The following is a 15,244-nucleotide window of genomic DNA, read 5'->3' on the forward strand; positions in this document are numbered from 1 at the left end:
TTAATGGATAAGAAATAAACAAAAATATGCCTACATTAAGAGTATTTCACAACAATTTTTTCATAACTAGAAAAGCTATAGGATTCATAATTAACACATTTTATTTTAACCTTCTGTTTGATAACATCAGTAGCATAGTAAGTGCATAGGAAAGAAGAGAAAGCAGATTTCAGGACAGAAACCTACTAAAAACTTTAATTTTGGATTCCCAACACAAATGGGTATTCTCTGTAAGCACTACCATTATTTTTTCCATTGAAATAGTTGAAATCTCCTATTTCAAATTATGATCCAGAAATGAAACTTTTAGCATAAAAATTGTGTTCCGAAAAATCTAATTCATAATGTAATGTATCTTATTAATTTCAGTTTTCAAGATTTCAAGTAATGCAAACCCAAGCATTTTCTTTTACAGTAACACATTTTAGAGACTAAGCTTCAAAGATGGGGGGAAATTCACTTAAAATAATTGATATGCTATTCTATCCCAAGACATCAAACCCAAAACGAAACACTGTAATCACACAGGTGGTATGTAAGAAGAAGAAAAAGGCAGTTCAATATAACTTTCTTTTTAAAAAAGAAACAAAAACAAAACAGACTGCCTTATGTAACTAAGTTTCCAGTCAAAGAATATTCTAAAATTTAATGAACTAAAGGAAAGTCAGAGAAAATTAATTTTGAAATAAAGATAAAGCTGCTTTACCACATACTTATATTTCCATTTTCCTCTGTGCATAACAATTACTAGCATTTGCCTTTTGTGTAAAGTACTGCAAGTTGCTGCCAATTACAAAACTCTCCCTGTTAGCACAAAGCATTGTTAACTTTGTCTATCAACTGAAGTCTGTATCACTTTGGAATGCAGTATAAAATGCTTATTAAAGGCAATTTAAAGCAGAAAAATCAACTGATAGTATTCTCATTTGTATTACAAAGGAATTAAAAATGGTACAGAAGGCTTTGTGTAATGTAAAAAAGAAATACCTATATAATTATTAATATGGAGGCTTTTAACTTGTAACAAAGTATCTGGGGGACTTTTTTTCTTTAATTCTGGAAGCTTTGGTAACACATTTATGAAGTTAAAATAAATATTTTTAGCCCTGCAAAAATGGAAATAGCAGTCATTAAAAGACTACTTATGTCTTTTTGTTGTTTGCAATCCCATAATAAACAACTTTATATTTAGAGAAGCCAACTGAGATATGCTTCAGCTGAACTACGAGTTATTATTTATCATACCTCTTGTAACATGGGATTTAGATTCACACTGAGATATCAAAAACTTCCTGTTTTTTGTTTTTGTAGAAAAAGGTTAACAACCTTGAAAACAGGATAGGATAATACTTCAGTTTGCAATCACTGAATTATATTTTTACTTTGCTTTAGCTTGGAATCATGGAATGGAACTCTAACAGTGTATATTAATTGACCACTTGCAGGAATCTAACCTCACAAAAACGAATGAACAACTAAAGAATGAAGAAAAGTCATATTAGGCACTGAGAGGCTAAATAAATAAGTACTGACGTTAACAAAAACTGATAAACCCTATTTCCAGTTCCTCTTGTTATCCTACTGTGCAGCCAGAACTGCTGGCTGTTTCCAGTCCAAAACCTAAGAACTGGGTCAGTTCCTTACAGAAAATTTTCTAAAACAGGGAAGAAAATGCAAAACAATACACAATCTCATATGCAAGATACAATTCACACTAATTTACAAATTTTTATTTACACTGTTTTATATACATTCCAGGCAGACCTAGTTGACGTGTTTTGTGCTCATTTTGATCTCAAATGATCATGTGAACAGTATTGGTTTACTACATCTCTTTGATTTCTGGAAAATGGTGGTAGCATGGGGTTTGGGGGGTGGGGGGGTCGACCCAAATATTACTGGTCAGGTAAGATCTAACAAGTATGTAAAGAACAAAGAGGGAAAAATTGTAGAATTTTGCTTGTTAAAGCATCCAGGCCACTATGGTCGATTAACTAACAATGAGTACACATGAATGCCACTTCTCTAACAACCATTTCCATATTTACAAAGTGAGCTTACAAGTTGAGTTATTAGGTAAGGCATTCAAGTCCCTTAGCTTAACATAAAAAGGCAACAGACATCTCAAGAAGCCACAGGATAAATTTAAGAGAGATGTTTTTCCTTTAGAATCTCTTAAATCGTCAACAAAAAGGGAAACAATTTTGAACCCTATTAATAGCCTGCAGCATGATCCAAAAAAAAACCGTACAGAAGTGGGAGCATCACAACATCCAAAAATCTAACCAAAAAGTGAAGGAAATACCTTAAGTATCTGATTATGTTCTCAAGACCCACTGGCTACTCCTGGGGATCAAGTGAGAGCCTGTTACTCCCCTTTACATTCACTTCCATATGAATCTTTCTGAAATGCTTATTATAGTGTCACAGCTAGTATGCACAGTCTACCAGCAATGGCTCAGTGAATCTCTATTCAAAATAGTTCCAAGAATGTGGAGTACGGCAGAAAAATGATCTCCTCTCCTCCATTGTAGACATATACTGTTGCACTTTAAGAAGTCAGAAAGCAAAAAACTCTAGTATTACATATTCTTCATCGTTGAAAATATTCCAACCACAGGTGGAAATTCCACCAAAAACAATTTTTCAAGTACACTCTAACATTATATAAAAAGGTATTCATTGTTTGATTCCATTCATTTAGTCAATTAAGTAAAATTCTACTGATTCTACAACAATGGTGTATAAAAACAGAAGTGAACATTTGTAACATTGGGGAGGTAGAAAACAAATCTTGGTCTAACACTGTTATAGATACAAACAGATTTTAAGATTCTATTTATGTAACTAGAATTTACCATTTAAAATGGCCTTTAAGTGTTTCTACTTGATTACCTTTAAACATCTTGAGGTAACCCAAGTATTTTAAAGCACTTATCTGAGAATACCAGTCATTTGGAATAACACATCAGACTCCCCAGAAGATTTCTCAGAGGATAAATTTGTAGTTGCATATTCTGAATATGCAGATCCATTAAGCCAACTTTGTACACGGGCACTTATGTGACCAAAGTGAAAGCTTGTCAGACTAACTTGCTAAGCAAAGACAACCATGACTACTCAACTCCACACAGCAATCTTCAAAACTCGAAGCCTACTTGTCCCAAAGATCTAACTTCCGTCCACATAATAATTACCATTCTCTCACTCCAAAACAAAATAAAAAATACACAAACAAAATAAAGAGAAATAAAAACTAACAGAATCCTTCCTACCAGGAGTATTTCTGCTTAATTCACATTTTGTTATATCAGTTTTTAAGTGTACAAGATCAATGCCTTAAATGTTCCTTATTTCTTTTAACCGCCTCAACTTACTTCTCTGCACCTACATGTATCAAGCAATCATTTGCTATCATTCCAAAGACATGGAGTCAAACTAAAACATGAAACAAAAATGTAAAAAATAAATCTACACGGGTAAACCAGAATTCATCTAAATGACATTTTCTTGTTCCCAAGAATGATAAACATTCTATCTTTGTTTCCAAAATTAGCAATTGTTCTACTAGCTATTATTTAATAACAAATACACAGAACATCTCAATAAGTAAAACAAAACGTTTGGTTAGAAACAATTTGATACACTAAAATCTTAAAAACAAACTAGTAACTTAAATGACCACATTTAGAATATGAGAACATTACTGAATGCAGATTTTGGTAACACAAAATCATCACATCTATTCTAGGATTATACAGTAAATATTAATATTTATACTGCCAGACTATGTAGGAGAATTAAATTCTAAGGTACATTCCCCCCAAAGAAAGTTTCCAATATTCAATTCAAAACGATATACCACTACCATAGATAGTGAATGTGTTTCATTCACCCTTCTAAGCAGGTATTTTTCAACAAACACCCTAAGTTATCTATACCAGTGTCTGGCATTTCAAGAGTAAATGATCCATTTTACTTACAGTGCATCAAGATTAAAAAGTTACAATGACCCTAGAACATCTAACTAAAATTAATCTTAATAAAGTAAAAAAAATTTTTTCCTCTGGAACATTTTCATTGCTGACACTTAACAGATGAACTAGATGAAAGCTGTCACAGAATTGTGTTACATTTATAATAAATAATTCACATATAACAGATTAAATTATCAAAGAAAAGATTAAACTGACATCTTTATACCTTTTTGCAGATTTAACAAATTTCTAATCTACCGCATACTGACAGCAGTAGGTATATTTTTTTACATCATTCAGTCTATTTAAAAAACGAATTGGTTGATAGAGGCATAATTCGTAAAGCAAAATAACCAAATTAAATAACAGATAATTGGCTTTCCGGAGTTTCTTAAGAAAAGATTCACAAGCATTGTTCAACTACTTGGAAAAAATTACATCTTTACTCAGGCATTTTTAATGCAGTAACCTCAGGCTTCATTTTAAAGTACTGGTTAAAACGAACAACTGCATACCTAGTGAGGAAAGAAAATAACAGAATGAGTCAAAGCTGAACATTTAATTCTCCCTTTACTTCCACTCACCCCTCTAGACTAAATGTGTTTAACTTTCAAGATTTTTCAAAGAACATATTTTTAGTTAATTGCACCACCTACTGGACACCTTTTTAATATTAAGCTCAGTTTACAGGTTAAACCAAATTTCCTCTCAGATCAATTATTAAATGTACATAGTAACCTTTATAACATTTGATTGATAAAATAATAACAACAATGTCTCCTATGAGTTCTAAATGCTAATTCAAAAGAAAGTAGAGAAAAATATACTGCATACAGTAAAATTAAACTTACCCAAGGAAATCAAATTCAATAGTGGAATATTTGGCTTGAATCAAAGCCCACAATCCCCAAAAGAAATGAGAAGCCTAAAAAGGAAGGAAGAAAAAAATCAAGAATTATGGTATTTCATTTCTTTGTAAATATCATATTAATTTTTTGTCTTCATCAATTTTATAAATACTTTCTTAATGCTTTTTAATATAAAATATCTAAAACAAGGTAATATTTAAGTGTACAGTTATACAGGTGGCTATAAATCACTTTTGCCTATACCAAAAGAGGATATAATCACCTATTGTCATTTAAAAACTAGAACCCAATTTCTGCAACCTGCTTCATGTAGGCAGAGTTCAGCATCAGCATTGAGAGGTGTTGGTTAAATGTTTTGTTTTGTTTTCAGGTTTCTTGGGGGAGGGGGGAGGAGCATTTTAATATTAATTGTTAACAGGTTCTCCTATAAAATACATCATCAAAGGACATCAAACTATAAACAAAATGAAAAATCCAAATCTCAAAACAAAAAAAATATATTTAAATGTGAAGAATGTTCTAGGGGTGACAAACATCTGAAAATAATTTATACTGATCCAACAACAATTCTGAATAACTTGCCTTTTTGACTATATTAAGATTTGCCCTGATGGTTCAAATTTTCATGGAGATGAAGCTACTGATACCTTAACATTAAGCCAAGGCATGTATTAGTATAGTACCTATTCTTCATCAACACACACTCAAGAATAAAAAGTCAATCTCACTAAAGAATGTCTTTTATGAAGCCTTTAAAACTACCAATTTTATTAAATCTCTTCCCGAGTACATGCTACTCTAATATTCTGTGAAATTATATAGAAAGCACACACAAAGTATGTCCATTACATGAAGACTGTCCTAAGTGAAAAAAACACTTAAATAACTTGAGTTGTGAGCTCAACTTGCGCATTTATAATGGAACACCATATTTTTACTTAAAAGAACAACTGACAAATTAAAGTTATTATACTAGGGTATTTGAGAGACATTTCTCATACAAAAAAGAAAAATTCTTAAATACAAAAAAGAAAACTTGTCCTTTCAATGAAAATAACTGACAGTATTTATTGTCAATGATAGACTTTAAGTATTAAACTTACAATATGAACTTTAGAAAATTTGTATTTGATTCTATAAGCTTACCAGCTTATCCATACAGTACTTAGATGATACTGGTGGTGATATCAATTAATGTGATTTCTTTAAAATATGTTTTTATTATTTTTTACAGAAAGAAGAAGGGAGAGGAAGAGATAGGGGGAGAAACATCAAGTGAGAGAAAAACCTCAACCAGGGATTGAACCTGCAACTTGGGTATGTGCCCTGACCGGAATCAAACCAGCAACCTTTTGGTGCACGAGACGACACTCAACCAACTGAGTCACACCAGCCAGGGCCGAAGGTGACTTTTTTAAAAAAAAATTTTATTGATTTGTTTAGAGAGAGAGGAAGGGAGAGGGAGAGAGAGAAACATTGATGTGAGAGCAAAACATCAATCAGCTGCCTCCTGCAGGTCCCCCTACCAGGGATGAAGCCAGCAACCCAGGCAGGTGCCTTGAACAGGAATTGAACTGGCAACCTTTGGTGGACTGGATGACACCCAACCTAGTGACACCGGCCACAGCTGAATATGATTTCTTGATATCTCATGAGATATATCAATATTTGGGAGATCTATACAACTCAATAAATCAAGATTTTCCAAATAACGAATGATGTTAAAATTACAAAATCATGAACTGGTGAAAGAGCCATTGGAAGTGCAAGATAAACCAAGGAATTTTAATGTAACAGAATACAAAAAAAAATCAACTGATATATTCAAAGACTGCACATTGTAATTAACCTTTAAGAAACTATCACTTGTTGAGTTTTGGTGAAGTATCAAAAAATGATGGCATTGTAAAGACTCCACCAAAAAACTACTAGCTCTAATAAGTGAATCTGGCAAAGTAGCAGGATACAAAATTAATATCCAGAAACTGGTGGAATTTTTATACAACAATAATGAACTATCAGAAAGAGAAACTAAGTAAACAATCTCATTTACCATTGCAACAAAAAAAACAAGGTACCTAGGAATAAATGTAACCAAGGAGGTAAAAGATCTATACTTGGAAAACTATAGGATATTGAAGAAACTGAGGAAGATACAAATAAGTGGAAGCATATACCATGGTTAAGGGCTGGAAGAATTAACATCATTAAAATGCCCACACTACCCAAAGCAATCTACAGATTGCTTTTAAAATATCAATGGCATATTTCACAGATCTAGAAGAAATACTCCAAAAATTTATATGGAACCACAAAAGAGCCCAAAGAGCCTAAGTTATATTCAGAAAGAAGAACAAAGTTGGAGAGATCACAATACCAAATATCAAACTACACTACAAAGCCATTGTAATCAAAACACCCTGGTACTGACACAAGAACAGGCATACAGATCAATGGAACAGAACAGAGAGCCCAGAAATAAACCCATGCCTTTATGATCAATTAATACTGACAAAGGAGGAAAGAGCATACAATAGAGTAAAAACAGTCTCTTCAAAAATTGGTGCTGAAAATATTGGACAGGACATGCAAAAAAATGAAACTGGAACCACCAACTTACACCATACACAAGAATAAACTCAAAATGGATAAAAGTTGCAAAATCATAAAAATCATAGAAGAAAAAGTAGGCAGTAAAATCTCACACATCTAGTGTAGCAGTATTTTTGCTGATATATCTCCCAGGGCAAGGGAAACAAAGGAAAAAGTAAACAAATGGGACTACATCAAAATAAAAAGCTTCTGCACAACAAAAGAAACCGTAACAAAATAAAAGGGGAACCCACTGTATTGGAGGGCATATTTGCCAATGATACAACTGATAAGAGGTTAATTTCCAAAAACATAAAGAACTTATACAACTCAACACCAGGAGGGCAAACAATCCAATTTAAAAATAGGCAATGGACCTGAAAAGACATTTCTCCAAAGAGGACATACAGACAGCTAAGCGACATACGAAAAAATACTCAACATCACTAATCATTAGAGAGTTGCAAATTAAAACTACAATGAGGTATCACCTCACACCTGACAGAATGGCTACGGCCAAAAAATCAACAAACAAGTACTGACAAGGATGTGGAGAAAAGACATCATGCACTGTTGGTGGGAATGCAGACTGGTGCAGTCACTGTGGAAAACAGAATTTCCTCAAAACATTAAAAATGGAGCTGCCTTTTGACCCAGTGATCCCACTTCTGGGAATATATCTTAAGAATCCCAAAACGCCAATCAGAAAGAGTCCATTCCTATGTTCAAAGCAACACAATTTACAAAAGCTAAGATCTGGAAACAGCCCAAGGGCCCATCAGTAGATGAGAGGATAAAAAAGCTGTGGTGGCCCTAGTCAGTTTGGCTCAGTGGTTAGATTGTCCGCTTGTGGACTGAAGGGTCTTGGGTTCAATTCCAATTAAGGGCACATACCTGGGTTGCAGGCTCCATCCTGGCCAGTCAGGGCGCGTATGGGAAGCAACCAATTGATATGTCTCTCTCACATCGATGTTTCTCCCTACCCCCTTCCCTCCTTGCCTCCCTCCTCCTCCCTCTCTCTCCCCCCTTCTCTTCCATTCTCTCTCTCTGAAAAGCAATGGAAAAAAATATCCTCCAGTGAGGGTAAAAAAAAAAAGTTGTGTTACATTTACGCAATGGACTACTACTCAGCCCTAAAAAAAAGGAAACCTTACCCTTTGTGACAGCATGGATGGACCTAGAGATTATTATGCTAAGTGAAATAAACCAGTCAGAGAAAGACAAATACCATATGATCGCACTTATATGTAGAATCTAGTGAACAAAACAAAACCAGAGGCATGGATACATGGAAAAGACTAGACTGACAGATATCAGAGAGGAAGGGCTGGGGGGGTACTAGATAAAAGAAGGTAAAGGGAGTAGCCAAAGAACAGATATACATAGCCCATAGACACAAACAATACTGTGGAGAAGGCTGAGGGGAGGGAGGGAAAGTGCTGGGTGGTGGTAGGCAAAGAAGGGGAAAATGGGGGACATCTGTAATAGTGCCAACAATTTTTTTTAAAAAGAGAAGAATATCCACAATTATCTGAAAAGGCAATATACTCCTCCTCTCTTTTCCAACAACATATGTGTGTTAAACAGGACTTTCTTTTCTTTTTTTTTTTAATATATCTTTATTGGTTTCAGAGAGAGGAAAGGAGAGGGAGAGAGAGAGATAGAAACATCAATGATGAGAGAGTCATTGATCGGCTGCAGCCCACAACCCAGGCATGTGCCCTGACTGGGATTCGAACCCCGATCGCCTAGATCCTAGGTCGACGCTTAACCGCTGAGCCATGCCCAGCCGGGCAAACAGGACTTTCTTCATTTACTTCAACCAAAACAGTATATAGTAAAAGATGAAATGCAGAATATGAAATTCCAGCGTTTATTAAGCCAGACATTACAGAGATTTGCAAAAGTATAAATTAATGCCATACTTCTCATTAAATTATTTTTTTGTTTTAGAAAAGTTATTTTTCATTTTAAACGTGCTGTTTATGTTAACATGAGTTTATTGGTTTGTTAAAGATATGTATTTAATATATATTTGGGGTGTGTTTTAATTCCCAGTATGGTAAATATTAATAATTAACCTATATTAACAAAAGCTCACAGAGGTCTTCAAAAAATTTTTTTGAAGTAGAAAGGGGGGTGGTTTTGAGACTAAAATGTTTGAGAAATCCTAGTCTAAATCACCTCAGCATATTTTAAGGAACATAAAAATCAATCTGTGGATGGTGTCAATCTTTTCCTAGTAGGTTAATTTTATAGTGGGAAACACTGAAATCAGGGGACATTCTACACCTAAAAACAACGTCAAATAAGCTCTTCCCACCATTTCAAGCAGCACTGGTAAATGTATTTATCAATCAATTTCATTCATATAGTAAAAAATGAAAGGAATAGCCCATTCATTTGCTTTCCCAAAAAATGGCAGAGAGAGAATACTAAAGTCCAAATAAAATAATACAACATCCTGTGATTCTGTGACTTATTTATACTATTTCCCTCAATTTTGAAAGTTATAGATATGTAAGAATCTCCGTTAATTTGTAGGCTCTCCGCTTTGCTGAACTTTCTTTCCTTTGAAAGAAAAGTTCAAAGCTTTATATGGTAAAGAGACAGCTAAAAATGAATCCACAAACTGTTTTCTAAAAACCCCTATATATAACTGTTTTACTTAAAAATAATCCGAAGTCTGTAAACAATGTGTCTAAAATCTCCTCAAACCTTGCCCCACCCCATGTGGCTCAGTGGTTGAGTGTCGACCCTGAACCAGGAGATCCTGGTTCAATTCCCGGTGAGGGCACATGCAGGGGTTGTGGGCTTGATCCCCAGTGGGGGGCGTGCAGGAGGCGGCCGATCAATGACTCTCATCATTGATGTTTCTTTCTCTCTCTCTCTCTCTCTCTGAAATCAATAGACTCTTTTTTTAAAAAAGTATTATAATGGAAGAATTATAAACAATTGTATTTTGTCATTATTTTGAACAAAATTCAAAATGAGAAACTGTTCTATAAGATGAAAATTTTAAGTTTTTAAATCATATGAAGAATCTTTTGCTGTTTACATTTAAACTTACCAATGCAAACTGATTGACTTGAATGAAGAGTATTTCTACCTCCTTTTCAGTAACTTCAGTCCCAAAGCCCTTATATTCTTTGTAGGCTTCAAGGTAAGAGCGCAGCCACTGGCCCTGTAGTTCTCTACCTGGGTAGAGACTATAATCTACATCACTCACACCTAAAGTGAAAAAAAAGTGAAATGAAAATTTTAAAATCACATTCTCGTATGTATACTTTAATAATTCTTACTATCCTCATAATTTACAGAAAAAATAAAATAAACAATCATGACGTACTACAACTTACGTTTGAATGCACAATTGACCACAATAATCAATTCTCATTGCTTCAACTTTTCCTCAAAGTGTGAAGCTTAACTACCTGCATCAGAAGCACACAATCTTCTTTTTACAAAGCAGCCCAGAAGACTCTTGTGCACACTAATATTTAGAGCATTTCCTAGAACTATGGCTCTAAATCTTTTTTGACCATTACTCACAGGGTTAAGAAATACATTTTATATTGAGACCTCATACACACACACCTGATACTAAGTTTCACAAACCACATTTACCCTAACTATACCTTCCAACTTGGACACTTTCTATTAATTTTCTGGTCCTTGCTTTAAAATAATTTGATTTCATCATCTGCAGTTTACAAAAACTAACCCAGAAGATAAAGTTCATACAAATTTTGCCTAGCATTCAAAGTTCTTCATAAATTGGTCCAAATTTACTTGTCTGGTCTTACAACCTTCTATTCTCCTTCCTGAATTTTATATCCTACAAAAATAAGTACAGTCATTTTGAAGTTTTCTTCCTTCTTCCTGCAGTACCCTCCTTTATCTTCCATCTGCAAATGCAAATTCTACCTAACTTCAAGTGTTAGCTTAATTTTTTTCTACACAAAATCATATTAAATCAGTGGAGTTTCCTCTTTCATATCCACAGCAGTGATTATCCTTAATACTAAAACAGTGATATTTCATTATATAAATAGCTGCTTTCCCTTCCTACAGATGTGGAAATATGTACAGTACATATGTAGAGATATAGCACATATATGATAAGCTTGGTGTAGGGAAATTACTGAATACATATAAACTGAAACTTTTCCCCCAGAATTTTTTTCCAGTCTGGTAACCTAAAGTATATTCAAATATGTGAATGCATGAATGTATACAAATACAAATTCAGAAATGAAAATCCCTACTAGTTGTAAACCATCCAGAGGAATTTCCTCTTCTTAGTTTTAGAGCACTTCATGTTTCTAAATATAGTCATAAAATGTATTTTAAATTAATTCCACTTACATTTAAAAAAAATAAAACTTTTATACTTGATGGTACTAACAGATTAATTTTCAGAGGCAAAAATGACCAGCTTCTCAATTACTCATAGCCAAAGACCAAAAAAAAAATTCTCAAGTTTTTTAGTTAACCAACATTCCAAAAGCCCAAGTACAGAATGCAAATAGCAAAGGCTTTTAAATGATTTTTAAAACTTGGTTTCAAATCTCTATTTTACTGCGACAGTGGTGAGTTACTTCCCTCATCCGAACACTGGGAATATTACCTAACTTAAAAATTGTTGTAGCCCAGCCAGCGTGGCTCAGCAGTTGAGCATCGACCTAGGATCCAGATCGGGGTTCGATTCCCGGTCAGGGCACATGCCCGGGTTGCAGGCTGCAGCTGATTAATGACTCATTGATGTTTCTAGCTCTCTCTCTCCCCCTCTCCCTTCCTCTCTCTGAAATCAATAGAGATATATATATATTTTTTTTAATTGTTGTAGAGAAAACAATAAGGTGAGATGAGATTTGTAAAGCACCTTGCACTGTGTTGGGTCTTAATAGAAGCCACAATAATTATTTCTTATTTCCCTACAACATTAATGAAGAAGTCTCCTCTGTCCTCCCTTAATACACAAAAACAAAAAAAGAACAAAGGTCAGAAAAAAGTGAAAAGAATTTTACTCCCCTTCCTAGGTTATCTATTTTAAAGGGAAAAAACAATTCTAAAAGGGTCATATCAAAGTTATATATGTTATTCCATTAATTAAGCCCTGAGTTTTACCTGCAAATTCATTGAAATGATTTCCGATATCATATGCCAGGTAGTTGTATCCAGAATATTCATAATCAATGAACTGTACATCACCTATGTGAGACACAAAAACAAAGACATAAGAAATCATATGTAAGACCAGAAAATTCCTAAGCTATTTGTAATTAAATAGCTTCCAATATTTTGTCTCATTGTATGTGCTTGGTTACATGCACTTCTGAGACAATACAGGGTAAGGCTGTGAATTTATGGCAATGAGCTTTACAAAATTCAAATTATGTATCATTGTCAACAGCTTCTTTATGAACATTAATGTCCACTATAATCAAGAAAAGTCAAAATACTGTATAGTCATTCTCTAAGTTCAAACAAAAGCAAAAGGTCTTTCACCACATGGGGGCATCAGTTACTTAAAAATTCAAGTTTAATTAGAAATTAACACTATCTTTGGAAATTGTTAATAAAGCAATTTTAACAACAAAAGCAATCTATGATACTCTAACAGTGAACTGACAAGCTAATCTACATATTGAAATGAAATATAAACTCTGAAAGACCTGAATTCTGTGAATGCTGCAGTTATGCTATTAACACTTGCTGATCAACTTAACAATATCCCTAATTAAAGAATTTAGTGGCAATCCAACTTTTACATTTTCGTGGAATGCCATATAACTAAGGTTTCCAATACATACCTGAGCAACATGAAAGTGGTTATTTTATCTTTTTTTTTTTTAAGCAAAGGTACACTGAGTACTATAGAGAATTTTTGACTCGACAAAGATATATGTGTGTTTTTTAAAAAGAGAAAAGAGAAAAAGTTGAGAGAGAAAGAGAGAATCTAAATGGGTCACTGTCTACATCAGGGATCACAATCTCGAAGACTTACAAGGGCCAACAGTTAAAATTGAAACATAAACAGAGATCCTGTAAGAAGAGTTTCTAAGCGGCAATTGTGAAAATAAATAAGCACATGCCTAGTTACACTGTCTTTTAAAGATAGTTCATAGTAAGGTAATAAACAAATTCCTGGTCTTATACACACTGGCATTTCCCCCCAAAAAAGATCTTTTGAACTACAATGTCTTGATAGAGATATATATATTTAATTTGGGGATGTATGTTGATCATATTCAAACTCAGAGAAACAGAATTTATGACAAAAATGTCACGGCAAATGAAGTATTTTATACATTTTTAATGTAATTGCATTTAATATAATTTTAAACTTGTATAAATAATAGTCAAGTCTAGAGTAAAGTAACTGAGAATCATCAAAGTATCAAAGCCCAGTTATTAAAATCTATATGTATATTGACAAAATACTTAAAAGATTTTAAAATGTTGGTAACTACAATAAATCACTGCAATTCAACAACAGCAAGTATTATATTCTTGAATGCACAACAAAACATCCATGGAAAGTCTTAAAGTTAACCAAATCACTTTACTAAATTGCAGAATGGAAAGTCAGAACATGTTTTTAATTTTTTTTTTGGTTACCATTGGGAATGAGAGGGTGAAGATCACACCGTCATGATAAAACACTTTACAGCCATGGAAAAAATTTCTCATTTTCATTTTCAAAGATGACTTAATGACTAGAATTAGAAATGTTATATGAAAAAAAGATATAAAATAGCAAATGTATCGACCCAATTTATTAAAATACGATGTCTAAAGAGAGAAAATAAAAACAAATAATGCACGGGGGAGGAAAACGGTGAATGGAAATAAACCAAAATAAAATATTTCACCTGGTTTCATTACCAGTGGCAAATGACCCTTTTTCCCTTATATTCTAAATTCTTTACAATAAACATCACTTTTAGGAGAAAAAAATGATAGTTCAAAATGATTAAGATGAATTCTCTACAAAACTATAAATAGGTAAGAGTTACTTAAATACAATGATTTGGGAGATACCTATCCAGTTGGTCTTCAAGAAATCAGGATTCAAAATTTACCAAGTTGCACAACTGAACTAACCAAACAGTTTTAATACAAGAATGTTTTAATTGCAGCTGTTGATTGTTTTAGCTCTTTAAACACAGATTCTTGTAAAGCTCATATTAACTGTTATATGCCAATAAAAATACACAGCCCAGTCCTGAAGCTTACTTTTGCCACATAAACAAAAGTTTCTATTTCAATTTTCAAAATTATATTTAGAATTTGGCAAATATAGTTACAATGGCAGGTAAAACATGCCTGCTGGTAAATACAATTTAAATAAAGCATAGACCATTTATTTTAACAAAAGTTAAAATCTGTTTCAGTATGAATGTTTTAGCAATGACTTTTTGTAGTAGCATTAATTCATTAAAACTAGCCTTTATTTTTATATGCTATGTCGAGTTTATAAATAATGAAAATTTAAAAATAAGAAAATGAAGCTAAGAAGATACAGATGAGGCTGTTACCAGGCTCCGTGCATGTGAACAAGTGATGCGATAAACCTCCAGTCAGTGCGTTTAAGAAGCACGGGGTGCGCCGCCACATGGCAGCAACAATGGCATACCTAATCTGTAGCAGATGAAGAAAATTTGGCAAACTCACATTTTACAAGACACAAAGCTTAAAAGGAAAAAAAATTTAAATCCGCATTAACTATTCTTTTTCAAACTATTGCAAACAAAGTGGAACTCAACCTTAAATTTAATCTTCTGCAACAAAGTAAAATTA

General features: G+C 33.3%; 1 protein-coding gene across 1 annotated transcript in view; it reads right to left on the reverse strand.

Annotated features, from left to right (window-relative positions):
- Window positions 1–1,058: 1,058 nt before the first annotated feature.
- The window catches only part of ETNK1 (ethanolamine kinase 1), a 47,100-nt gene continuing 32,914 nt past the window's right edge, over window positions 1,059–15,244 (reverse strand). The window contains exons 5-8 of the mRNA XM_081127522.1: window positions 12,569–12,652; window positions 10,509–10,669; window positions 4,829–4,902; window positions 1,059–4,492 (exon numbers count right to left, since the gene is read on the reverse strand). Coding sequence (XP_080983648.1) covers window positions 4,420–4,492; window positions 4,829–4,902; window positions 10,509–10,669; window positions 12,569–12,652 — 392 coding nt within the window. The 3' untranslated portion in view covers window positions 1,059–4,419. The remainder of the gene's footprint in view (window positions 4,493–4,828; window positions 4,903–10,508; window positions 10,670–12,568; window positions 12,653–15,244) is intronic.

Source organism: Miniopterus schreibersii (genome assembly GCF_964146895.1).
Source record: "Miniopterus schreibersii genome assembly, chromosome: 2".
Classification (NCBI taxonomy): Eukaryota; Metazoa; Chordata; class Mammalia; order Chiroptera; family Miniopteridae; genus Miniopterus; species Miniopterus schreibersii.